Genomic DNA, 25,346 nt, shown 5'->3' with positions numbered 1-25,346 from the left:
AAAAGATTCCGCCAGGCGGCCCTTATAGGAGAAAAAGATGTGTACTATACTATGATTGTAATAATATAGTGTATAATATCATCGTGAGTGTAAAACCGAAAGGCCGTGTGGGACGAGATGCAAAGTCGAAAAAGCGAAAAAACGTGAAAGAACAAAAGGAGAAATGGAAGAAATACTGGGGCGTTTTGCGCGCGTGATTTCTCACGCAACGTGATGAAACAGGGAAACGGAGCGAGCGGGATCGCACAGCTGTGCCGGAGATAGTGTAGCAGCAGCAGCAGCACACACAAAGGAGGTGGTGGTGGGAGGCAAAAGAAGAAATGGACGAGCGCGACACACTTGACGTCATCAGAGATTGATTACAATGCAAGGCATTCAGTCTTCCTGTTAACCCTTAACTCTTTTCTCCATCTCTTTTTTTCTTCCGCTTCTCTCTCTCCTCTGACGATTTGATTTTCTTTTTTTCGAGTGCGATTGCCCGCGGGAAAAAAATGCTGGGGGGAAAACTGGGATGTTGTTGCAGACGAACCATCCGTGTCGTCGCCCGAGACTATCACGCAAATTTGTTTGATCTATTGAGTAGAAGGAAACCCGGCAGCGGAAAGTTATAGTATAGACGACAGCTTTTGATGTGCATTTTGATGCTGGTGATTTTGTGTTTATTCCCGAAAATGGGAATCACGGCAAAAGGTCGTCGACGCCGCTGGCGGGCTTGCAGTGTAACTAGGATCGACGTTATTAGTGCACGGGATTGTTGCGTGGCTGATTTGAGTGCGGGAGAATCAAACTCCCCACTCCCCCTAGATCCCCCCTAGACACGTACGCACGTACAAAACTGGCTCATTAGATTTGCATACATGTGCTGTGTTTCATTGTACCTCTCGCCTTCGGGAGCGTGATGATCTTTTTTTGATCATCGTTCAACGATGTATATTCCCCTCCGCCAATCCGTTATGAGAGGGGCGGAATCCGAGCGGAAATTCGGTTCACTCCGCATCCACTACTTATGGAAAGCATATCCTGCAGTGTACTTTTTCCCTTTGCGTGACGGATGGGGCGGAATCATCATCATCATCCGATTTGCGGATATAATATGCCAACAGCGTAATTAATCGCTCTCTGCTGATGCCCGCCTCGCTTGAGATGATCAATCGCATCCGGATTTAATTGGATTCGTATATATACATGTCTGGATGTCTTCCAGTTGGGGGGAGTGGTCAGCGTCCGGTTGGCTCTTTTTTTTTTTCTCTTCCGTCTCGACCATTTACTTAAACTAACAACATTCACCTAACGCCATCAAGTCGTGGTGGAAATTAAATAAGTTTCCCGTCGAAAGTTTGTATTTCCCGCATTTTTAAATTGACCACAATCGTGTCACAAATTGGCTCTAGAAAATTTACATCCACAGTTGTCTTCACTTGATTTTCCATTGCGCAGGCTCTATCATCAAAAACTATTGCAAATCAAAGTAGTATTCCACATTACGTAGTATTACACGTGTGTAGATAAATTGTGATTAATATGGAGACAGACAGACAGACAGCGAGAGACAGCGAGCGAGAGGCTTTCATGCACAACTGGAGGGATTTTCCTTCGGAGGGATGAAGTTATTGAAGTGACGCTTCGCTTGGAGCGGACAAGGGCTGGCCAGGAGCGAGAGAATTTATATGAAACTTTTTCGGGAGAGAAAGGCGGGGGAAACAATGCAGGACATGACAGAAAAGAGAATATAATATCCATGCAAAGGATTATTGTGTGAAATTCTGACGAATTTTTCAGGATTTACACCAACATAAAAAAATAACAACCACAAAAAGACACATTTTCCTCCCCAAAAAACAAACAAATTAAGCAGCTTTTTTAATGTAGAATATAAGAAAATGTCAACACGACAAGTTATAAAGGGGGGGGGGGGACTCGTCCATTCTCAAAATTTTAGCCCAATTGCTCCCAATCGATTGTCCTCTTTTGTAATTTCAAAATTAATAATTATAATTATTTGTTTGTTTCATATTTTTTTTTTACTTGGCCTTTTTAAAAATGTATTCATCATAATATAATACGTATAATAATATATAACCTACTATATGTTCGAATAGAAATTGTCCTTATTGTTTTTGTCTTTGATGTTATTTTTTAAAAAATGGTGTTGTTTTTTTTGTTGTTTTTTTTCATTCTTGCAGGTTATCGAGCAGGTGCTGATTGGGATCGAAGACAATGGGCAGTAATTTGACAATTTCCTCTATGGGTTTGGCTAATGTGATTTCCGTGTCTTCATCGCGCCTCTGTTGTTCGGGATTCGCCAGCATTGTCGTCCGGTTAACAGGTTAGTTTTTTTTTCCGTTTTTTGTTGTGTTCGCGTGTTGCCGTTGTTTCCATTGTTTGCGGACAGGTTTTTTTTTTTTTTTTTTTTCGAGAGTTGAATGTAACGAACGACCAGCCGCGCGCCCGTGAGGGAATAAGAACAAATCACGAAACCACCGAACGGGAACCCAACGGCACACCAAGTCGGCAAAACCGCAGGGGAAATATCCAAGTTTGGTTGAAGACGTTCGTTCGGTTTCCCCCAGGTGGGAAGGTAAAAAGAAAAATCAAAAAAAGGAACAAGTCCATTAATTAGCGCCCCAAAAAGAAAGTGGAACTGACGTCAAATGCGTTGTATAGGCTAAGATATACAAGTTCGTTAATGATAATAACCCTTCGGATAATAATTAATTAGCGAAAGAAAAGTATAAAGAATTCCCGCGAGGAGTAGGAGAAAAAAAAAGAAAACAGAAAACAAGAAGAAAAGTTTGCCCCGTACCTGATAGAGCATTTCGCCCTCGAAGGAGACGAATCCGTGTTTACGTGCACTCAGCAGGTTACCCACGCACTTGTCCGAGATCGTGTTGTAGATCTGCAGCATTCAAACCGTTATTTTTATTTAGACAATTTTCGTATTTTTCTCGGAAGAATGAAGTTCCCCCTCTCTTTGTGTATTTGTGTCGTAAATTTGTAATAATGACTAAAAGAGTACAAAAGTCTCACGTTAAAGAGATCGCCGAAGCGGATGATGGCCGTTCCGTCGGGAAATCTGTAGCCGCAGTCGTAAATTGTCTCGCAAAGCGTCCGCCATTCTTTCCTCATGTGTTGGTTGGCTTTTTTACCTTTTATTTTATTTATTTTTCGCAGAAGAAATAATTAACTAGTTTTAAAGAGCTCCCATTTAAAAAAAAAAAGGAAATTATTTCATTATTACCTCTTAATTCAGTCATGGATCCGGCCGGAGGTCTGCACTCCATCAGGGGAGAAAAAGAAATAATTTTTTAAAAATAAATAAATTAGAAAAATTGTTTTTTCATTCGTGTCCCCTTAATATTATAAGAATGCAACAAAAAGGCGAGAGAGGGCGGGCAGAAAGAATTTGATTTAAAAACAAAAAAACCAAAATGGAACGACGTCATTAGACCGGATGTTGGTGTGAGGACGGACGGACGGACGGATACTTCTGGAGCACGCGCGAAAAACAACAACAAGAAAAGGCGCAAAGGGAAAAATTCCTTGGCCGGGCCAATAATAAGTCGATTGGTATGCCACTGACGTCATACGGTCCCACACACACACACACACACACAACTTTTTTTTCCTTCGCCCTTTCACTCTCTCTCTCTCTAGTCCCGCAACAGGCACGCGCATTTATAGAATGGATGTAGAGCGACACAGACAGATGCTCGCCCCTCTCTCTCTCTCTACGTGTGTCTGTATACACACAACACAGAATGTTCTATTTCAAAAGGGAAAAATCCATCGGCCTTTCCAACTTTTTCGACCGTTCATTGATGATTTTCCTCAACCAACTCTGTCCTCTTGCTGAACTTGACATTCGTTTTAATGGGAAATTATGAGACGCGTTGATTAGATTCACGACGAAACATAAAAAAATTGTGAAACTTATTCCAGACGGGCATTCCAGAAATGGGCGGACATATTTGGAATGGTACTGACGTAACCGGACGCATGTAGGTATAACCGGATGTTAAAGAACGCCTATCTGTTTTTTTGTGCCATAATCTGTCTCTCTCCCCCCTCCATCCATCCATCCATCCATCCAACAAAAGACTAAACACAAGAGTCTATCCGAAAATAGGCGTTTGTGTACTATGTGGTAGCTAGTAGTCGTAGTACCGTAGTAGTAGTCTAGGCCGTAGATATGTATACAAATTGATGTCAAGGTTATCCAAACCAACCCCGGCCGAAATGTAAAACAACAAAATCTGGGGAGCAGGGAGAGCACTTGCATGTCGTGCAGTGCGTGCCCCGACACAACAATAGTCACACCCCAACAATGTGAAAGTGTCTGGTCTGCAGAATAGTTTGGTGGTCGGGAAAAAAAAAAAACAATTTGGTTTTCAGCTGTTCAAAGAGTCAAAAATGATTCATTTGTCCAAACATGGGCACATTTTTTTTTTTTTTTCACAAAGTTTTGTCTGACTTTGTATTACATTTGCTGAAATAATTTGTACGTAATAATATAGTGGTGAATATAGTGTAATACCGTCCGTAATTGGGGTCATTGACGTCCAGTTTGGCGATTTGGTAGCCTTCGGGCCGCTCGACGTCTGAGAACGGATTCGACAGCTGTTTCTCGTGATGTTCGTGAAACTTTTTGTTGAACATGGCCACCTTGTCGGATAGATCGGAACCGCGTCGCTGACGAGGAACCACCGGCGCTGCTGGAACAAAATCAGCCGATTTCCTCCTTACCGACATGTTGTTTTTCTTTTCTTTTCTACTTTTTTTTTAAATTTGCTTTTCTCTTTTTTTTCGTTGATTTCAATTCGATTGAAAACTTGAAGGAAAAAAGTCGGCTCACGTTTGACTGGCTGAATTTGATTTCACTTTGACTTTGATGCACACTGACACTGAACTAACGCTCAAAAGACAAACTCGGATGACACCGTTGTGGTTGACAAGCAATTGACCAATGGATTTTAAAAATTTTTTTGCTGGTCGAAAAAAAAACGGCCCAGTGTCAAGTTATTGATTTTGAAATGTTGTTGTCGCTGCTGCGGGTATATAGTCGAAACTCCGTGTGCTCCGAATGGTTTCGGATCCGACGACTTACTGATCCACTTTGGCAGTTTATCGAGGCACGAAAAGAACAGCAGCAGCAGCAGCAGGAGTAGCTGGCCCTTTCGACTCACGTTGCTGCCGCTGCTGTTGCTTTTCACAACACGGTCGGCCGACCGACCGACAGTGTGACGAGCCAAAAAGGAGGTTCTACTACCGCCACCCACCTCCACCTCGCAGCATACAGTCGGTGTGTGTATAACGGCAAATGTATGGCACACACACACACAGGGAGGGAGGGAGGACTCCCCAAGCTCTTTTTGAACGAAAAATTTGAAATAGAAAAAGAAAGAAACGACGTATAAGAGAGAAAGAAAGAAAGAAAGAGAGAAAAACAACGTCATCATCCGGGTGCGGATTTATTTTTAAAAATATATATGTACATGTTATGCGCGTCTAGTAGTATACAAGGGCGCCGGACAGTTTGAACGCGTTCGGACGGAAATACTCAAAGTGGGTGGCAGCGAATAAGAGCAGGAGCAGAAACAGCAGAAGAAGCAGAGCGAAATTCCTTTGATTCTTTTTGTTTTTTGCGGGTAGGAAAAAATAATTTTTGTTGTTCCCTTCGGAGCTGGGCGCTCGAAAAAGTTCCGTGGAGAAGGAGGAGGAGTGACGGGGAAAGGCATTTCAAAGTCTTCCCCTTCCTTGCTCACTCATCACGTAACAGAGACACACATGGTTTTTATGGTTTGTATCGATCCGCTGTCACGCTGTGGCGGGTCGACCGATTTCCTCCGCTCTCCGTTCCCCGCCAGTGAATTTTTGATTCGCTTCCCGTTTTCTTTTTTTCTCTCGTCTCTTGTTGTCTTGTTTCAGTTCATTCAAATTCACAGTCTTATCCCTGTTGTTTGACGTCAGCGGAAGTAACGAGAGAATGAAGAAGAAGAAGAAGAAGAAGAAGCTTTTTTTAAAATAGATCTCGTCAGTGTAGGGCCAGCAGCTGCTGGGAGGAGATGATTCACACACACTCACGCAGGCAGGGAATACGACCACCACCGCATAACGCAACCAAAAGAAAAGAACAAGGAAATGAAGTCGAAAAAATAAAAATAAGATGGTTGTCGACCATTCTCACAAGCTTTTGGCTATAGTCGCTTTGAGGATATGGGATGGATTCCCCATTTTTGTTTTTGTTTCTTTTCCAGCCAACGGGAGAGAAAGACGAATGACGACACCAGAAGAGCAAAGCTAAAGAAGAAGAAGAAGAAAATGTTGTTAGAATGATGGTCCCTGCCAACCATCTGTTGCTCGCCTGCGCGTATTATACCGCTAGGCTATACTACAGCTCGAAACGGCTGGCACTTGTGTTTAAGATGCGGCCGCCACCATTTCAATTTCATCATTTTCAAATCAAATCGCGATGCGCTCCGTCGAGAAATCTTGATGCGGTATTACCGAGCATCGCGCAGTGTGTGCTTGTGTGTTTTCGGGGCTTTGTAATTATAGACATTCGGGGCGAAGGAACTGTAATCGCGTTTAGTCTGATTTAATATTCGTGTCCCCAATTTTTGTTTTTCTTTCGCCGGGCTGCCGAGAGAAAGAAAGAAAGAAAGAAGAAAAAAGGGGCGAAACACAAGAGAATGACAGAGAGAGAGAGAAAATTATTTTGTTTGACAAGTCAATCGGGCGTGTCGTCTGGCCAGACCCAATCTAGTTATGATTGGATTTGAGACCCTTATAGGCTCTCTCTCTTTCTCTCGCGTCTTTTCTCATGTATCCTTATTAGATTTCTGTCTCCTCACGCTCTCTTAAAGCCTTTCTCTCTCAATTTTGCAATCAATCTCAAGTTTATTATCTTTTTTTCTAGTAGCGGAGCCTTTTAATTTTTTTGGGTTTTTTTCTTCGCCGAGAGTCTGAAACAGAATTTCGCAGGTGGTGTGAAGAAAAATGTTTCTAAATAAATTCCGGCTGACAGGGTTTCGAGTCGTTTGCCTTTTTATTTTTATTTTTTTCAGGTCGTGATTATAAATAGCAGCTCATCATAACGGTGAATATCGTTTGACGATTCGCAACGGCGGCACAGTCTCACAGCATCCATTTTCTCGCTGGAACAGTTTTCTATGTGCTTGGGTCCGTTTCGGACGATCTGCCCGCAGTTGTGTCTGCGCAGTTCCAATTTCGGAGGGGGGGAATTTATGGAAGTGCGCGTCGAAAAGGCCTCCGGAGAAAAATAAAAAATAAATAAAATAAAACTCCTGCGCCTGTACAACATTTAATAACGTATCGATTGGAGTCAACGGGGCGTGATACACGTTCTAACCGGAGTAAAAAAGGTTGTTTTCTTTTTAAAAATGCTCGCCATCATCTTTTGTGGTGTGCCTGAAACGTTTTTTCCGTGTGAAATGTTTTTGAGCTGAATCCTCACCGTGTGACTGATGAATGTTATCACGACACTCAGTCCCGCACGTGCCGGACTTTGCAGGGAGATTGGAATGGAATGAACAGCTCCTCTGGAGCGTGTAAACTTTTGTCAGCCGTCAGTTTTTTTTTTCGCGAAGATAATAATGGGACTTTTTCTACTTTTTCTTGTTAAATTATTTGTTTTGTGTCTTTTGACTTTTTTGTTGTTGAAGCACATTATGTGAGGTAATGCTGGGCCGCCAGCCAGAGCGGCAATGATTTCAAGGGAATTGGAATATTGACTTTGGGATGATGGGGATGAGTCGGGTTTAAATCGTTTTAGCGGAAGATTCGACTTGATTGCCCGCCTGGAACCCGAAAATAAAATTTAAAAAGAAAACCCGTCACAATAAGAGTGGTACTTGGAAATATGGTCCATTTCCACTTGGCTCGCTCTTTTCGTATGGTGGGGGGATTATACCGAAAGTCCAATCACCGTCATGGTGCGATGCCGATCGTGATGGAAATCATCCACCTTTTTTGTATTCGTACGAAAAATGGATCTTTTATCAACAGGTAAAAGACCTCCCGCAATACTGCCAGATCTGTTCCCTTTTCTTTTCAATGATCTCAACATTTTTTTCCCGAGAAATAAATCGAGATGACTGGAAACTCTTTTGATTTCTCTCGCCAAAACGGGGATTCACCGTAGCGGTAAAATAGCGATGAAAGGAGCGTGGACAATTCACGCAGCGCAACGGCCGTTTCCAGTTTTGTCCCGAATCGGTTCACCCCGTTTTTCTTTTAAATGAACCGCGTCCTTCATGTGCTTTTTTTTTTTACTTATTGGCACGTCTCGCTCCATCTGCCTTTTCAAGCAGGACACGACAGAGTCGAAGCTATTCCTATACCTCAATAGCAAATAAGTGAATCAAAGAAAAATTTCCGGTTAGATCGAAGCCCTGAGCTGTGGCCGATAAGGAACGAAAGAGCTTTTGACGTAGACCAAAAGTGGTGGAGGGTCTAGTTATTTATTTATTTGTCTATCAGCTGACGGAGAGAAGAATAGCGCACATAGTGGCCGTACATATGTATACTTTGTCTTGTGTCACGCTCCTTCACCTTTTTTTTCTCTCTGACGTTATTTGTGCTCCCCTTTTGGTTGTATTTGTTTCCTTCCGCGCTCTCCATATGAATACGTGGCTAGCTGGCTGGTCCTCTCCGCGGTGACGGGACTTTATTTTTTCCCTTTTTTTCCCGAATCCACTAAAGCAGCCAACCGCTCAAGGGGGACGACGATACATAAAATTGGCTTGAAATTATTGGCCGGCCGTATCAGAGCTTTCACGGGATTTTCCCTCTTGCCGCTCCTCCGCCCGGCGGAAGGAAATAACCGACCGTGTCCGCACTGGACTATATCCTTACGTATAATATATATTCATCCCTTTGAAGTCTCGAGCGCACACACGGCAGCACATTATTATCGATATATTTATAACATTGAAGAAAATCGAATCGAAAATGAAAGAAAAATATTTTCTTTTTCTTTTTTTTTCCCCCTTTCGCTTGTGCTGAGTTGACCATCCACCCACCTCGGGGGGCAGCTTATTGAATCTACAAGATTATTATTTTCTTTTTCTTCTTCTTTATTCGATTCTTTTTGAGAGACTGATTTCTCCGGCGATATATGTATGTGGCCGGTAGAGGGCGGTTGACACACGGAAACGAGTTGGCAACTTCCCCGTTCGTTGCTGCTGCACAGAAAGAAATTGACCCGGTCACGTACTCTTTTCGTCGGTGTATGTCATTGGAATGAATGGAACGAAGGGGAAATAGGAGGAGTAAGCAGGGGGGGGGGGGGGGGGGAGAGGGAGGAGGACATGACGGTGAATTCGTCTGTCGACCTGAATCGGAAGGAAGATGTAATCGAACTTGGCCCATGGATCGAGCAGCAGCAGCAGCAGCACGGGCGGCGGCGGCCAGCTCTCGATATTATTATTTCGTTCTTTAAATGCCAAACGGGGGAAGAAAAAAAAAGAAAAGTCCCGGCGCTTTTCCTCTTGCCAAGACGAGGCGGATCGTGGCCAAACATCCGCAACCCCTTGCATCCCAGGAAAGCCAAAAAGGAAAAAAAGAAGAAGAAGGGAGAGAATTCTTGAAATGTTTTTCCTACTTGGCTCGCGCAATTGAACGATTTCACAAATAATTCTCCCGGCCATAAAAATCGAAAACTGACAGCCAGACTAACGAATAGAAAGAGCGACGTGATTGCAACTGCTGGGGATATAATCGATGAGTGAGATGAGGTAACTTTTATTCCAACAAGTCTCTTGTGGGGTATATATATATATATGAATGACGTCCGTGGAGGGGAGTAAGGTCTTGGGTTGCTGTTGAAAACGCGAGTTTATTATTCTATCCCGGCCAACTGACAAATCCAAATGGCATTAATCCAATTCCCATTAAAGTTCGAACTTGTTAGCTCCGTGTAGACTTTTCCAATCGGAAATAAAAAATCAAAATAACGACGTAAATACCTGGAGCTCAACTTTTCGGTGCTCCCCAAGAAGACGTAAATATTGATTGATATTCATCCCACGTCAGTGAAACGAATTGCATTTTTTACTTCCCCCATCAAGTAGCAAATGTGAGAAAATGAGAAAAGTCAAGTCAGGGAGGTAAGCAACAAAGTTCATTTCCGAGGGAGTTTAGATTTCACAGAGACAGAAACACTAGCAACGTGACATGTCATATAACTTGCACGTGAAAGTAGAATCTTGTTGACAGACTACGTGATATGATGATCGATATATTATCCACATGTTCCCAAAAGTTACTTTTAGAACACAATTATATAAGATGCAGCAACTTTGATAGGTGCTTATCACTAAATTCATCGATTACTGCAACTACGTAATTCTACTCAGTTTCGGAACTGCGCCGCGTTAGTTGACTGGTAAGCAACAGATACGAAGTTGCATTTATATGGTTCAATATTCGAATATGTTTTCAGTTGAATTCTATTAGGCTTTTAATAACGCACAAGTTTGAGGGATAACAAGAAATTAATAACTGAAGACCTCTTACGCAATATGTTCGTAGTTTAGACTAGTGCAGGGCTATGTTGAAAGTTTCTTTCAGGTTCTGAGTTATCTCAGCGAGAAAGATGTTTGGCTTCCCGCAGTGATTTCGGGGATGTTACTAATGGATAAGGTGTTGCTATTCGAGTGCTTAACGTAGAAACGGCTACCGAATGGAAATGTAAAATGCAGATGATCATCAAAATGTTATTACTTTGATCCATATTTTAGTGTCCATTCGCCCATCAGCGATTTCAATCTGTTTGATTTGGGGGAAATGCGCAGCAAGTAAAAGGGGGAAAACGCTTAGTAAATTTTGTCAATAGATAGAGGACATATTGCCGAGGTGGCACGAAAGTTGCTGATTCCGGCTAGAAAAAGTGAAGGAAAAATCGAACAAACGACGAAACGAGCCAAACTATTGTTGGATATAACTGGCCTCGAAGGGTTTGACATTAACTTTGCCAGACGCACCGTAAACTTCAACAACTGCCTCTATTTTTTTGTTGTCCACCTATCCCATGTGAAGTCGTTACGACGCTATTCTACACTAGTTTTAGGTAAAAAAATACTAGATAACAAGTTTTGAAAATGTCGTATTTTATTTCGACTAGAAGCTTTAGATATATGTGCAAGAAATCAAGTAATTTACAGCTAACTTTAAAGGCCCTTTGCCATTTCTTTGGCTTGCTTACACGGATAGACGGTGTGTGCAACTGGGTTTGAATACTTAACCGAGACGTAAAAGGCTTTTGCCCTTCTTTTGAATAGAAAAAGAAAACTCATCAGTCGTCCTGTCGAGTTTGCACAAAGGCGGAAAAGCGAGCAAAGCGAATAATAGTGTGCCGTGGAATAAGCTATAGCGCGCAGCTATATCAATAAGCACAATATACAAAGTGACGAAGCAGAAGCTAGTCTGCCAAAGAATGGTTCGAGCGTGAAGGTAAACAGTCTGACTGTCAAATGAAGTTCCACTTTCGAATGTTTATCTTACAATTTCCCCCCCCCCCCCACGCTGCTACGACAACATTTCCGTGTCTTTTCGACGGAATTGATGGTGACAGAGAGTGAGCTGATCCCTTTTTTTCTCTCCTATTTCCAAGATCTCCATCCGACACACGTAGACGTAGCTGTAAGCTGAAATCGTTACCCGTGACTTATCATCTGCCGAGGGCACGAGCCGGGTCACCCTTAATTGCCAGTAGTAAATCCCGAAATATTTCATTAAGAATGTTACCACTTTAACCAAATTTATGGAGACTTTAGATTATTCTGTTTACGAGCCCTCTTGAATCTGATTTACTGATGTGCGCAGTCCTTGCCAGCATTTTGGATTGAATCGAAAAAAAACTTGGGAGGAATTAAAAGAGTTCCCTCAAGAGTAGATTTGGCATTTGACGTCATTCACCGCGGTTTTTCAATTATTACACTACAGAACCAAGTACTGCGTTATTGTAAGTGAAAAGTTACGCCATCCGTCCCATTGTGTCCGATCCCCCGCATGTCGCTAGTCGAGAGAAAGTGCGCACGCTCTCCTTGGAAAAGCTTTTCTTCCTATCAACGTCTTTATGTAAAGTCCAGCACTCTTGTCCCTTTTCTTTCGACAAGTAAACTCGGTTCTTTTCTATAGATCCAATTCTCCTTGCTCCACATAGTTCCTTCTTCTTCCATAGTAATCCGCCGCCCACATCCGTTGCGAGCTCACCAGCCTTTTCTTCGCGGAACTTTTATTAGCAGTGTCGAGTCGTTGGCCAGCCAAATAATGACCAGCTTTAAGTACGAGGCCCTTGGCTTTTGTGCTGCTGCACTGCTTTATCTATCTACATAAGACGACGATGCGATTGTATTAATTAGTAGTCTGCAGTTAATGGCACGATATCGTTCAACTTCCAGCAACGAGAGATTCAACGTTTTTCCCAACCCATCGATACAAACACGATTTCGCATTTGTCTCCAGCATAAGTATATTGCGTACATTACCCGACAAGTCCCATCTTGTTGGACAGTTCTTTGTATCCGTTTGATACTCGTCGATGCGGAAAACAAATGCTATGAGGAGAGCACAACCTTTTAGGGTTAAAGTAGCGTAAGGTTTAAATCGGTCATTTGACATCAAAGCTTGGACACACAGATATCTGCCACGCAGCAACCAAGGAGGAAGTTATTTTCCGATCAATTTGATTCCCTCTCACATGACGGGAAATGTCATTTTTGCTTTCTCTTGTGTGGGTGATTAGGAGTTGCCATGGAATTGAAAATAAAAGACAGGATTAAATGAAAACACGGAATTCTGTATGTGATAAATCAATGTAATTTAATACAAAATGAACTCCATGCTGTTGCCTTTTAGCTTTTAGAACTATTATTTATTATTAGACAGTATTATTGGGAAACTCATCTCTTTATTCTATAAGCAGTCCCTTTTTTCGGATTCGATAGCTGAGTTCTAGTTAGAAATGAGGGGATATATATGATACAAACCCGAAATGCTACACGTACAAGTGTGCAACACGATAGATCACGTCCGAACACTAACACCAACGATGGCGGCGCAATAAACCGTGTGAATGGCAAAGCGTCGAGGACAGGGGAAGCGCAAATTAACAAAAAAAGATTTTGAAGGACAAATAGCAAATAGATCTGAACACGACATCCAAGTCAGCGTGGCACTATTCAAAAGGTTTTGTTATAAATAGTGGTGGTACTGAAGACGCGATATGTCACTTCATGTATATATGTACAATGAATTCTAGAACGAGACGCCATGACGCCTGATTGGGTTTCTTTTCTTAGTAAGAGTGATCGTTGGAGTCAAAGAGCCAAACTCGATGAAAGTGGGGTAATTTGGGGAGAAGAACAGCCACCAAAGCAATTATATTGACAATAAAGTGAGTCGTGTCATACTTTGTGTAAAAGCTGGTTAAGACAAACCTGAAAGAAAAAGAGAGAAATCATTAACTAATGAGTAAACAACTTACTGAATAATCAAATATTCAAATTACAGTATGACGGGCACGACCGTTAGAAATTTGCGTGTCACTGTAAAACGCTTTCCATAATCTATTTGCTCCCAATGGGTTAGAGATCGAGTTTTCCCCTGATCTAAGGGTTCGAATGGTGCACCTTTGACTATGTGCAAAAATATCAACATAAACTGAAACAAAAGAATTACTTGGTTAGAACCATGTGAAAGGGATGAATATGTTAAAATATTATTTACTAAATTATGAATGCAGTTCGTCAGAGTCCAAGACACTGCTGTAGAGATGAAAGGAAGACATAACAATATTAGATGAAGTAGAAGGACACCAAGCCCGTAAGAGAGCCAGAACCCTTTTCCGTTCAGCCAAGAGCTATTGGGATTGACATCTCCATGACCTCCAACAATCATCTCAAAAGAAGTAACCTGATGACAAATAATAGGAAAGAAATTAACAAAAGTTGTCAGTACTAACTTGAATGACAACCATTTATGTTTTTGTAGGATTCATTTTAAAATGTTATTTGACACATGGATTATTATGATGATTGTAACAGTTGTTAGCATTAAGAAAAAGGAAGAATGATTTTACTATTTTGGTTGTTTTGCTTCTAAAAAAAGAACTGATTTTCTTTCGGCTTGTGAAATATTTGCATGCAAACAAAAAGAAAACAATATAAATCGATAATATTACCGGTAGTAATGAAGATAGGTTCGAATGTTTAACTTCCGTTGCTCCACTAAATATCTTAGATTTCTTTCTACAACACTCTAGTGATGACAATAATTTTAGCATAAGAGTATTAATAAACTTCAGTTGCCATTCAACATGAATAATAATTGATCGACTCGTTCGAGCAACTGCACGAAACGAACGCATCAATTTGCTGATGACGTATGCGTCGTCTGCACTGTGTAGTCTGCAATGGACCAAAATTGAGAATGGACACTTCAAGCAATATTTCAGATTTAAATATTTCTCCGCTTTTTGCGTAAGTAAATCTCTAACACGTTACCTTGAAATATGAATTAAAGAAAATAACCGTTAACGTTTACGTCTTCATTTATTGTGTAAAACGTTTGGGTTGAAACCAGCACGGCATAAACCAGTCACATGTAGAACACACACACACTGCATGCTTTGATAGGCACGTTAGTTATTGTGATATTTTCTGTGGTAGGAACTAGGAACCGACTATCAAGTAACTCATCTTTTTTATTTATTTTTTTTACTACAGAGAACTTTGCATTCCCTTCCAAACTGCTGATCTTGCAAATGTAGCGTACAACTCTTTGAGAGTTGACAAAGAACCCAAACGGAGTTCAACAACAAAAACTCTTTCCTTGGAGGGTAACAGTCTTAAAGTGTAAGTGTCGTAGTTTTTGTCTTCGATCAACTTGTTTTAAATATTACTAATATTTTCTTTATTATTAGATCTTTTAAATCTGGAGATACTCGCCAATTGAGAACTGCTGTGAATTCATTTCTTGACCTCCTTATTCTTGTCTCAAGGGCGATAGATGAATTTACACCTGTTAATTTCAAGTTTGAGAATGTCTCTTAAAGATTTAAGTGGACCGAGTGAGACCAAAAACACTCCTGCTCCCTATAGGGCTATTTATGGTTTTGTTCTTTGGCTGGTATCATATGTGTTCTTGATTATTTATATAGTGTGGGCATTTATTTCAGAGGAATGGCTTCATGTATTTGGATTGACATACTGGCCTCAGAAATACTGGGCTGTTGCAATCCCAGCCTATATTTTTACAGGGATTTTGCTCTTTGGCTTTGTAATTTATCCTAGTATCAACCTCTTGATCACCCCTCCATTGAATGATTTAAGGACAGTTTTAGATGAGAACTGTGCTTTCACTGCTGGTCGAGGAATTGCTCCCATAACTGATATCCCCCTTATTGAAGTATGTGAAAATTTGTATTTGTGAACTTTGATTTAAACTTTTTTTTTCAAAATTTGAGTAACTGCATGTATTTCACAAACCTTGGTTAGAAGAAACGCATATATGGACAAAAACAGATTCGAAATTCTTTGATCAACAATTTGGTACGGTAAGATACAAAAACTGAAACTTTAAAATGGAAACTTCGTATTAAAGGACTCAAAATATTATTGCCAACTTAATAGAGTACAAGAAGGCTTTTCTTGGTATCCCTTATCAACTTCCGGCAATTTACCTTCTTCCATTGAGTGACTCGAGGTAAAAGGTACGTGAAAACATACCAACAGAAAGTGGCGGGGGGAGGATTTTTGAACGGGCACAGGCCAAACAAAAATGGAAACATTAGGAATAAAAATATTATTGCCAACTTAACGAAGAGTACAAGGAGGTTTTTTTAGCTAATCCCTTATCAACTTCCAGCAAATACTTTGCCTGACGAAGATCTTCCATTAAGTGACTCAAAGTAAAGGTACGTGAAAACATATTAACAGGAGGTGGTTCGGGTGAGGATTGTTGAACGGGAGTAGGCCTATTCGGATAGCGGTACCTTGTACGCATGTGAAACCAAGTTCTGAAGGAACCAAACAGTTTGAAGTACGCAGAAAGAGCTGCCAAAAACGCATTCCTCTCCACTGCTGGCTGCGACCGAAAACGGGCCACTACGTCTTCACGTTTCTTTACCTCATCTATTTCCAGGTACGAGTTCAACATCCAGGTTAAATTCAAATTCTCCCCTTCTGGAATGGGTATTTGAGGTTTGAGTCTGTTCAGAATGACCAGTGGTAACAGAAGCTCTAGTTCAGATGAACCAAAACTACTGCAGAACGAGCTGTTTGTTAAATCGTCCGAACGTAACACAATTTCCCTCGCCAAATTCATCATGTGCACGCCGGGCTTGCGGATCTGTAACGGCAACTGGAGATCACTCATCTGTGTCACTATGGTCATCATCTTCACAAGTGGTTCGGTATACAAGAGATTTGTTGGATTGCTAGATTTCTTTAAAAAAAAATCTAACATGTTAATTTGTTAAGACTGTGCTAAGTCGATTGAAGGTTTTCTTACCAGTGCTGCTAGGTGGAAATCCATCAGCTCCCGACAGACCACATTAACATGAGGAATAGTAGTCTGTGGCCAAAGGAGCCGGGCCAACAGCGGCAAGTCATTTCGATCACGTTGTAATTGTGCAAATGGCTCTGAGGTTAAACTTATCCAGCAACGTAAATCTTCTTTTAAAACTTGAATGAAGACGGCTAAAACAGCTCTCGTGCGCTCCAACTGTGTCGTCGGTTTGTTAGGATTGATGTACATTTTCTTAGCATCGTCTCCATCAGAGCTCATCACTTCCTCCAGTAATTCTCGCAAAATTTCCCAGCGGCTGCAAGGGTCAGTGTCCTACGATTAAATAATATGTCACTTTTTAACTCACAACATTATTTGCAATTCGACAGGTTACTTACATCGAAACGTCGGGATATGACTGACCAATAGTATTTCCTCATTACAACATCACCTGAAGGATGCAAACCTAAAGTCGCATAAATCAATTCCAGAGCGCGATACAACACACTATGCTCCGTCACGTTCTGGGGAAAAAATCAAGTTAGCGAAATACATTAGTTAAATTTGATATGCAATTTGATTTACCATCAAAAACTGGTGGATGACAATATGCAAGTCTACGGCATGGGGATATTGATAGCAATCCACGTGTAGTGAACGCAGTGCATCTATGTAATTTACAGGTTTTCGATTAATGAAGAATTTGAAATTGACGTGGGAATCATTCGGCAAGTTGCGTATTGAGATCTGCAAAGCCTTTTGAAAATCTGAGCAAATTGTCGTATCCAAATTCAAATCAAGTAGAGTTTCCATGTCCTTGTAGGTTTCTCTAAAAGCTACTACAGCTCCTGCTTGAATCTCATCGAGTCCCACTGTAATCTTGGAAGAAATGGACACTCCGTTCTCTTCTGTTGTGTGTTGACTGCGACGTACGATGCGACGTGAAGTCTTCTCTGATATTTCAGCTTCTTTGGCCGCTTGGGATTTCGTTTTTATGATAGCTTCATCAACATTTACCGCAGCGACAGCTGATTCTTTCGATGTCGACCTCTTCTCAGGAATAGATTTTTCTGGTGTTTCAGTTACTTTCTCCTTAATTTTCTTTTGCTTTTTAGTTAAATCAGGGGAAGCAGCAGATCGCTTTGATTTAGTAACACGCTGTCGAGACGAAGACGCATTGTTCTCTGTCAAAATGGAAGCTTCAGGAATATTTCGGGTTGCTGTCGGTTTAGTCTTTTTAGCAGCATCGATTTTCCCCTCAAAATCCAATTTTTCAGCGAAAATGTCACTAACTTTCGATTTGTTTTCATCCTTCATCTGGCTATGGCTAGAGACGCTGTTTGACGTGGAATTGCCAAGTAATACGATGGAAGGTTTCCTTCGCACTCTGTCCTTCACACCTTTGGCAGGATCTTCTTGAGAGTGGCTACGTTTTAATTTTTTGACAGGGGAACAAATAATATCGACATTGTCATCGGGAACTGCTGAACGTTTTCCTCTGTTCAAGTTCTTCTTTTCTTCGAATGCAATCTGCGAGGAGATATTTTCGCGAACCGACGACGACTTGTTGGGTGAGCGCATAGCAAGACCTGCTTTTTTTGTTAAAATGTCAGGCAAATTTGTTGATACTGTAAGAAAACTTGGAAGTTTATCTGGTCTTTTGGCAACTCTTGGTGACATTAATTTCTTTAGGGGTGATAGACCCAATTCTTCTTCCAAACTTGAATCTCTGTCAGACGAATCCAAATCAATTGCAATCACTTCATTTTTCTTCACCAATGTTTCTTCCTTGATGGGAGAATCACGAATGACTCTCTTCCTTTTCTTAACAGCTGCAACAGAACTATTGGCTGTCACTCCATGACTTATTTTCACAGGTGAGATTCTGGCAACTTTAGTTGGTGATTCTTGAGTTTTCCTCTTTTTAAATCCAATGTCTTTGGCATTGAAACTAGAACCATTTCTTTCCAGATTCTTTCTTAAAACAGAAGCTTCAGGGTTTGGTTTGAAATAGTTTGTCAAGCGGGATTGACTTGACGACTCATCCTTTCTTTTTGATACACTGGATGTACTGCTTGAAGACATGTTAAAAAGGAAGATTTACTTCCAAGGATTTATATACAACCTAGACAAATCAAGAAGAAAAGGTATAATTACTAAGTATAAGTTGACATATTCATAAAATGTACAGAATTTTCGCCTTTGTCAATGCAACAACAAGCTAAATCTTATAAGAATCAGAGATTGTCACTGAATATTACTTAAAATTCCCGATAAAAACGACACCATGTGTTTTGATTACTTCTTGTAGTTCTCGCGCCACATTTCTATCAAGACTTGTTCTGTGAATTGCATTATTTCAAAAAGTCCTTCTGCATCAGCCCTGATTCATCATTCAGGGTGAGCTGTGTTGCATGTTCGTTAATGAAAACAATGGCAGATATTAAATTTGAGTTTATAAGAAAAGTGATCAGGAAATTCAGAATCAGATCACCAGTCAGAGACTTTTTCTCATCAATAACATCTTGTTAATTAAAAATGTTCCCATTCTTTACCCCGGAAAGGTTAAAAATAGCACGGAAATTTGCAAGATTATACCTACAGACTGTACAGTATGTTTTCCAGTTATCTTTCTTTCAGCAGAAATTTATTTTAGCTTATTCAATCTGTAATGACTTGACGAACACTAAAATTTACTGGTGTTTTCGAAAAATGAAAACAAAAAAATTAACTATGGGTTGGGTCTGGTTAGGGGACTTAGGGGGTGAAGAGAGAATCCAAACGGAATAAAGAATCCTAGTCCATTCCTTCGAAAAAGTACGCAAGTATATTTTTTAGAATATTCTCATGACCTTGGCCTTGAATACATCCAAAAAACCAAATAGTTTACCCTTTTCATTCAAATTTCTGTTAATGACTTTACATCAAAGAAGAGATGCGGTTCACTTGGGTTGAAAAAATAATCTTTTTTAATTCTTCGAAATGTAATGTCTCACGAGTCACGAGACTCACGACGTAAACGACCCTTTAATTTTTTTTTCAGCTCAAACTCTCAAAGAAATGTTGTTTTTGCTTGTTTCTTTTCTCTTCTCAAATTCGAACAAAAAACTCGCGTCGCACGTGTAGATCTGGCAACGCTTTTATTCCTAGCCTCTTTTTTTAATTTTTTTTAGTACAGTCAAATCGAGAATTCGACGTGGTGTGGTAGCGCGATGGAAGTACGCTTGAATTACCTTACAAAAGTTGCCATTGTGGCTTTTTTTTTATATTTTTTTAAAGTTGTTGACTATCAGAAACTTTGTCTGGTTGTTTATTTTGCTCTATATCTAACTTTCGTCTAAAAGCATTGGAAATTGTAACGAACAATAGTATATCGAACACGACGAACGTGATTCAAATAACTGCTGATTTGAAATAAAACCACGTGAACGCTGAAAGAAAAAATCTACAAACTTGTTAATTTAAACTTGGTGCAAACTTCTGCCTTCCTCAGATGACATGAGTCGTCAAATCGCTACAAAAAAAGAAGAATCACGTTATTGGCTGTGCTTATCATTTCTGCTCATCTTCATCCGGCATCTGCATTTTCCCATTTCCACCTAACTCAAGGTAGGAAACCAATAAATAGGCTTTGTTTTTAAAAAGAAGTGCTTTTAAGAAATTTTGTGCATTAAACCTTCAGAAGTTTGTTATCAGGTGTAAAGTTATTTTCATTGGGTTCGCTAAAGTGGGTAGGCAAAACCTATTTTCTCCGATTTTCTCATCGTTTATTAACCATTTTACTTGAACGATTTGTTCAACGACCTTATATTTTTGTTTTGTTGGGTGAATAGTGCATGATATGCTAAACGGCGAAGAACAGTGTAAGCTCTCTCACACTTTCTTGAAAGTTGGAAAAACAAAAACACTTGACTGATTGACATTTCCCGCGAATTTCTTTTTCTGGCGAATTTCTTTATTGTATTTTTGGCAACATATTTGATATATGGCACGAATGAATAAGACACTATCAGGCGCCTACTAGTCAAAATGTAGAACAACTTTCCAATTGGATATCATTGGCCGATTAAGATTGGTAAGGTAGCCTACGTTGTTGTCGGGGGAGTAACTTACATCTCCGGTATCGGCAGAAGTTGGAGCTTTACTGAGTCCAAAAATTGAAATTGAATCCATTTTGAGATTTTCTAATCCCGTAAGGCTAGTGGTGTTAGTTTGTACCTCCATTGTCAGCACACCCTCTACAGCCTGCAAAGTAGAATTTTGTTTTAAATATGCGTCAGCTTTACGTACGGTTGCTTGTTATTACTATGTCATTGTTTAAGGTTTCGGCGTAACTGAAACGAATGTAATAATATTGATTATTGGTGACGGTGTTGATGGTTTCGCCGTCGTCCCAAAACAAATCGCCGGCAGCTGCGTTGTCCGAATTTAGAGCGACGATCATTGTGAAATTGTTTTGACGACTAATTTTTAAAATTAAACTGGATCGTGATCAGCACTGTAATTGAATCATATTCTTGTTTTCTAACCTGAGCTTGGTGTTCAATCCTTCGATTTGCTGTGGTAAAATGTAACCACCACGCACGTGAAGATTGATTTTCTCGAGCGGTGTATTCCAAGTGACCTCTGTACCTGAAGTCGCTTCTTTCTTTCCGGTATAATAGTCGTACCAGGTGTCACTGGGCAGGTATGCTTTTAGTTCGGTTGCCTTTTCGACCAAGACGGGGGATATGAGTAAAGCGGGTCCCCAAAGAAACTGAGTATCGACAGATTTAGCTCGTAGGTCAGTTGGATACCTGTGATGAATTTTTGCTTCAGAATAATCGTTTAAAAGAACAACAATTGGATAAAAAGCCTTACTCGTGGTAGAGAGGCCGAACAACTGTTGATCCTGTAGTGTGGCTGTGGTAGAACAGGGTGTAAAGATAGGGCAAAAGGCGGTATCGTATGTTGAGAGCAGTTTTGGATGCGCTAGCAACTGATGACCAAATGGATGGGTCTTGTGGGGGCATGCCAAGTGAGTTGTGATTGCGTGAGAATGGATAGAATGCCCCCAGTTCCATCCAGCGTGCACACAGTTCTTCAGTTGTAGGTTCAAAAAATCCGCAAATATCAGCTCCGATGTATGGTATGCCAAACAGATTAAATTCGAGACTTCCTGTTCAAAAATATCTTGATCGTACAATCACGTTTTTAAAGTTGAAAGTCATTTAGGTTCTATGCCCACCAATAATTGAACTGTGCAAATCCTTCCAACGTGAAGTATTGTCACCTAGCCAATGTCCAGCATGTTTTCCAGAACTTGGGAATGTAGATCTTGTAATGACAATGCCTCTCTTACCGGTGGCGCTTTGCAATCCTCTTTTTATTTCCAAGATGATTTCCCCAGAAAGACGGAGAAAGTTTAGATTAGCATTCATCGAATAACACTTTGAACGGAATTACTCGTATGTCGGTTTAGTTTGACTCCATCCATAGAGATTATGTACGGCGTAATGAAGATATTCGTTGTTTTGTCCTTGGCGACCCACCATACAAATTGTTTTGTCCGAAAGGCGTTTCGTAGCGGATCGGGAAGCAGACACTTGAAATAGGTCGGTAGAAGTAGTTAGTTTGATGTCGTAGAAATGGCTTGAAATTAAATTTGTTTTACGTGTAATATATGGCGGATCGTCCCATTCATTTTCAGGGCAAATCAAGTTCCATGGTGGTAATTCGGGAGGATAGTTGAAGGGTTTTTCCTTATTAGTATCGAAGGCGGCTGGCTCATTCATGTCCTGGTAACGATAGGATAGTGAGTAAGGTGTTGAACTGATCGTTTACCAAAAAACATTACAATCCATATTCCGTCATAGGGTAGTTTTTGGTGGAAAGAAGACATTTCTTGTTTCCACCAGTCTTGAGTTTCGCTCTTGAAAAAATCGGGAAACGCTGTTCTCCCGTCTGGCCACACCTGTTGAAAAAGAATTTCATTTGCGTGTTATTTCATTAAATATCAATTTTTCGAGCTTACATAACCAAGCATAACGTTATCCAATGGTTGACAGTTTGAAGAGCTAGTGGTGCAGTTTCCGTCAGGTTGCAAAGTATCATTGTACCATGTGATGTAAGCTCCTACATTCATAGCGTTGGTGTGAGTGGTGTAATTAATATTCACTTTCTCGGTGTTGATTGCTGGGTCGAGAATAGGAATAAAGCGAAGTCCACCCACCGCCTGCTCTATCACAAAATCAGGCAAATCTAGGAAATTGGGCCCTAATGTGAAGTCGGCCTGATTGTCCATATGATCGATATCGGCATACTGGACATCCTGTGTAACGTTGGATGAGTGTTATTCTATTGCATTAGTTTTATCATTTTCACTCGCTTGTAATTACTTGTGGAATTAAGGCTTTACGTGTCCGTTCTACCACTTCCCGGATTTCGCTTGTTCCGTTGTATCCGTAACGACTTAATTGAAATCCTAAAGACCTGCAAATAATTACAAGTTATAAACGGAGCGTTGAATATTTAACTAGGAAAAGTACTGTATGCGTACCAGTAAGCAGGCATCATTGTTCGTCCAATAATTTCAGTGTATTGGTTGACAACGTCTTCAGGTTTAGGGCCGAGGAAGACGAAGAAATCCAAGCCGCCACCGATAGTGCGATAAGTTAGTCCGGGGTACGGTAACGTCGTGACATCTGTAAGTGTCCAGAAGAAAATTAACATTCTCAGTTTAGATATAGGCTAGTTTAAATTTGAAGAGAAGGATCGAGTTCTCACCCATTGCATGGCTGTTAAAAAAAAAGACGCCGTGAGATGATCCGTCGTCTTCGCTCACCATGTAAAATGGATGAGAGCCGTAGAGGTTCATTTCTCCCTGTAAAAAAGCAAAATTGGTTATTTGACATTAAAGAGTAAAAATTACAGAGCAAATTTACGTCTCCTGGCGGCTGATCGCGAGCAAAAATGGGGTGCATTTTATATTCCAAATTGTGAACGAAGGAATCGTGAGTATTTTCTCCGATACCGTACACGTACTGACTTGGCAGGGCAAAGGTGATCATCAGAAATTGTTTTGCGATTGTGAGTCCTCCCAGTTTCGTATCTAAACTAAAGATTAAAGCGCATCGTTAATTGACGTTTCGTTATTTTAAAATGTTGGCTGTACATGATTTTGTCGGACGAACGTCGCCGGATTGTAAAGTCAAAAGCCACTCCATCGCTACTGTCTGACACCTTAACTATGTAGTTGCTGTTTTCAGACGGGGCTTGAGCAGTTGTTAAGTTTAATCCCACTGGAGGTTGATTGCTTTCGACTGATTTTCCTTTTTCGAAAAACTGTGAAACAAAGCGCGTAGTTTTGAAAAATTACCGTTCGTAAGAAAGCTCTGGTATGTACTCACTGTGAAACGGAGCATTGTATCCCCGTAATAGACGAGTTTGAATTGTACGTCCTCGATGTCACCCCCATATAAAGAAGGGTTCCCTTGACGTCTTCGAAGTTGATGTTGAATGTACGTTCCATCTCCGGAATTGATAGTAGAATTGTAGTGCTTGAATTAAAGGTTGTAACAAACGAATTTGAAATTGGCTAAATTTTGCTTTTGCGTTAAGGTTAGATCTTAGATTGTTCAAATAAAATTACCTCGTAGCCATAGGTTCCAGTCAAGGGCAAGTAGCACTTGACATTCGTGGCAGCTGCGTCATAGATGCAGCCTTTTTCATTGCAAACAGATTCTAGATTTGTGTCGTTGCCTTTTTCCATGAGGGGGAAACAAGCGATCCTGTTGCCATTGTCCTGTTCTGCCGCCGTGTAAACGATGACGATGGGTATGATGATTGCGGCGATCAATACCACTACCAATAGAGTCCACAGAATCTCTTTTTTTATTTTCAATTTTGCCATTCCAAATTTTGAGAGTTGCACTCAACAAGAGAACGGCCCCGTAACTTGTGCGCCTCTAAATAGACGACTAAGTTTTTTTCCTACCCAACTTCGACTTATCTCTAATCTCTAAGCTTTGGAGTCATCAAGTCTTATCATCGCTCAACATTTACGTAAATTGTGGTCTTAAACAGACCTCATGGCTTTTTAAGCCATGTTTACCTATTTGTTTAAACAAGAGAATGACAAATAAGATAAATTGCCTTCTTTTATTATTTTATAATTAGAGGTAAAAGAAATGAGACCAAAAAAGTTAGTTCCGTTTAGTTTCAGCGATGACTAAGAGTTTAATCGATTGACGTTCGTCAAGCCAAGGATAACGAAAAGTCAAACGGAACTGATATGGCATGCTGTTTACTTTAACTAGGATTCCACTCTCCAGCACTTGTCCGTTACTGGCTCGCATCACTGACGTGTGTCGCTGACGTGAGTGGACTCTGTATCTTCAAAAGTTCAATAACAATGTATGAATGACGCTCCATTTTCTTTAAAAATGCATGGGGTAATCAAAGTAATTTGAATGCTACCTTATTATTGAGCAGCACCAACTGTAACAACTTTTTAGATTCACAGGCCAGACATGACCAGTTAGAGGTAGATCTGGCTTGTTAAGTTAATACTTGTACAAACACTTTTCTGTCTGAGATGAAATGGGAAAACCGTTTCTGATAAAATGTTGTTTCAGAATCCTCTAAACTACGGGGTTTTTTTTTATTACTGTTTTTCGTTTATGACAAAGTTGTCTAAACAACACAAATATTTTCTGCTTGCTTCACTTTATTTTCGGTTTTCCTTTGGCCTTGTTTTATTGAGATACGAAAGATGTAACGAGATATTACGTCGCGGCGGGTCTTATACTAATAAATGCGCAGGGTATTTTTGGACA

The 25,346-nt window shown here is 40.5% G+C and overlaps 5 protein-coding genes and 1 long non-coding RNA gene across 13 annotated transcripts; 2 read left to right on the top strand and 4 right to left on the bottom strand.

Annotated features, from left to right (window-relative positions):
- Positions 1-1,426: 1,426 nt before the first annotated feature.
- On the bottom strand, positions 1,427-5,226 carry LOC124349094 (actin-binding Rho-activating protein-like). The gene is made up of 5 exons (XM_046799602.1): positions 4,535-5,226; positions 3,239-3,270; positions 3,028-3,146; positions 2,804-2,896; positions 1,427-2,285 (listed from the first exon to the last, which is right to left on the bottom strand). Exons 1-5 carry the CDS (start codon positions 4,747-4,749, stop codon positions 2,172-2,174), a joined length of 573 nt encoding a protein of 190 aa, XP_046655558.1. The 5' UTR covers positions 4,750-5,226; the 3' UTR covers positions 1,427-2,171.
- Positions 2,245-13,005, top strand: LOC124349223. The gene is made up of 2 exons (XR_006920245.1): positions 2,245-2,326; positions 10,599-13,005. It is a non-coding gene; the product is annotated as an uncharacterized LOC124349223 (long non-coding RNA).
- Positions 12,800-14,392, bottom strand: LOC124349072 (ORM1-like protein 3). Its single transcript, XM_046799573.1, has 4 exons — positions 14,204-14,392; positions 13,750-13,935; positions 13,532-13,683; positions 12,800-13,460 (listed from the first exon to the last, which is right to left on the bottom strand). Exons 1-4 carry the CDS (start codon positions 14,387-14,389, stop codon positions 13,319-13,321), a joined length of 666 nt encoding a protein of 221 aa, XP_046655529.1. The 5' UTR covers positions 14,390-14,392; the 3' UTR covers positions 12,800-13,318.
- Positions 14,290-15,176, top strand: LOC124349118. Of its 2 annotated transcripts, XM_046799632.1 has the most exons (4): positions 14,290-14,501; positions 14,605-14,657; positions 14,748-14,876; positions 14,945-15,176. In XM_046799632.1, exons 1-4 carry the CDS (start codon positions 14,400-14,402, stop codon positions 15,072-15,074), a joined length of 414 nt encoding a protein of 137 aa, XP_046655588.1. In that variant the 5' UTR covers positions 14,290-14,399; the 3' UTR covers positions 15,075-15,176. The 2 variants fall into 2 exon arrangements, with proteins under 2 accessions (XP_046655588.1, XP_046655589.1); XM_046799633.1 differs by lacking the exon at positions 14,605-14,657 and having other exon boundaries at positions 14,387-14,501.
- A 305-nt stretch (positions 15,177-15,481) lies between these two features.
- On the bottom strand, positions 15,482-19,227 carry LOC124348873. 3 transcript variants are annotated; one of them, XM_046799235.1, is made up of 5 exons: positions 19,133-19,227; positions 17,116-18,655; positions 16,929-17,054; positions 16,534-16,863; positions 15,482-16,467 (listed from the first exon to the last, which is right to left on the bottom strand). In XM_046799235.1, exons 2-5 carry the CDS (start codon positions 18,613-18,615, stop codon positions 15,826-15,828), a joined length of 2,598 nt encoding a protein of 865 aa, XP_046655191.1. In that variant the 5' UTR covers positions 18,616-18,655; positions 19,133-19,227; the 3' UTR covers positions 15,482-15,825. The 3 variants fall into 3 exon arrangements, with proteins under 3 accessions (XP_046655191.1, XP_046655190.1, XP_046655189.1); XM_046799234.1 differs by having other exon boundaries at positions 19,129-19,226; XM_046799233.1 differs by lacking the exon at positions 19,133-19,227 and adding an exon at positions 18,792-18,928.
- A 1,153-nt stretch (positions 19,228-20,380) lies between these two features.
- Positions 20,381-25,324, bottom strand: LOC124348864 (sucrase-isomaltase, intestinal-like). Of its 5 annotated transcripts, none has more exons than XM_046799219.1 (17): positions 24,988-25,324; positions 24,819-24,903; positions 24,161-24,372; positions 23,919-24,068; positions 23,684-23,853; positions 23,454-23,625; positions 23,296-23,392; positions 23,069-23,213; positions 22,908-23,001; positions 22,544-22,840; positions 22,367-22,483; positions 21,976-22,307; positions 21,758-21,891; positions 21,391-21,688; positions 21,060-21,326; positions 20,837-20,993; positions 20,381-20,775 (listed from the first exon to the last, which is right to left on the bottom strand). In XM_046799219.1, coding segments are annotated over exons 2-17 (2,868 nt in total). In that variant the 5' UTR covers positions 24,820-24,903; positions 24,988-25,324; the 3' UTR covers positions 20,381-20,550. The 5 variants fall into 5 exon arrangements, with proteins under 5 accessions (XP_046655175.1, XP_046655176.1, XP_046655178.1 ...); XM_046799220.1 differs by having other exon boundaries at positions 24,819-24,897; XM_046799222.1 differs by lacking the exon at positions 24,819-24,903.
- Between the last annotated feature and the right edge of the window lie 22 nt (positions 25,325-25,346).

This window comes from Daphnia pulicaria, chromosome 7 (genome assembly GCF_021234035.1).
Source record: "Daphnia pulicaria isolate SC F1-1A chromosome 7, SC_F0-13Bv2, whole genome shotgun sequence".
NCBI classification, from domain to species: Eukaryota; Metazoa; Arthropoda; class Branchiopoda; order Diplostraca; family Daphniidae; genus Daphnia; species Daphnia pulicaria.
This window is presented reverse-complemented; position numbering and strand designations above follow the sequence as displayed.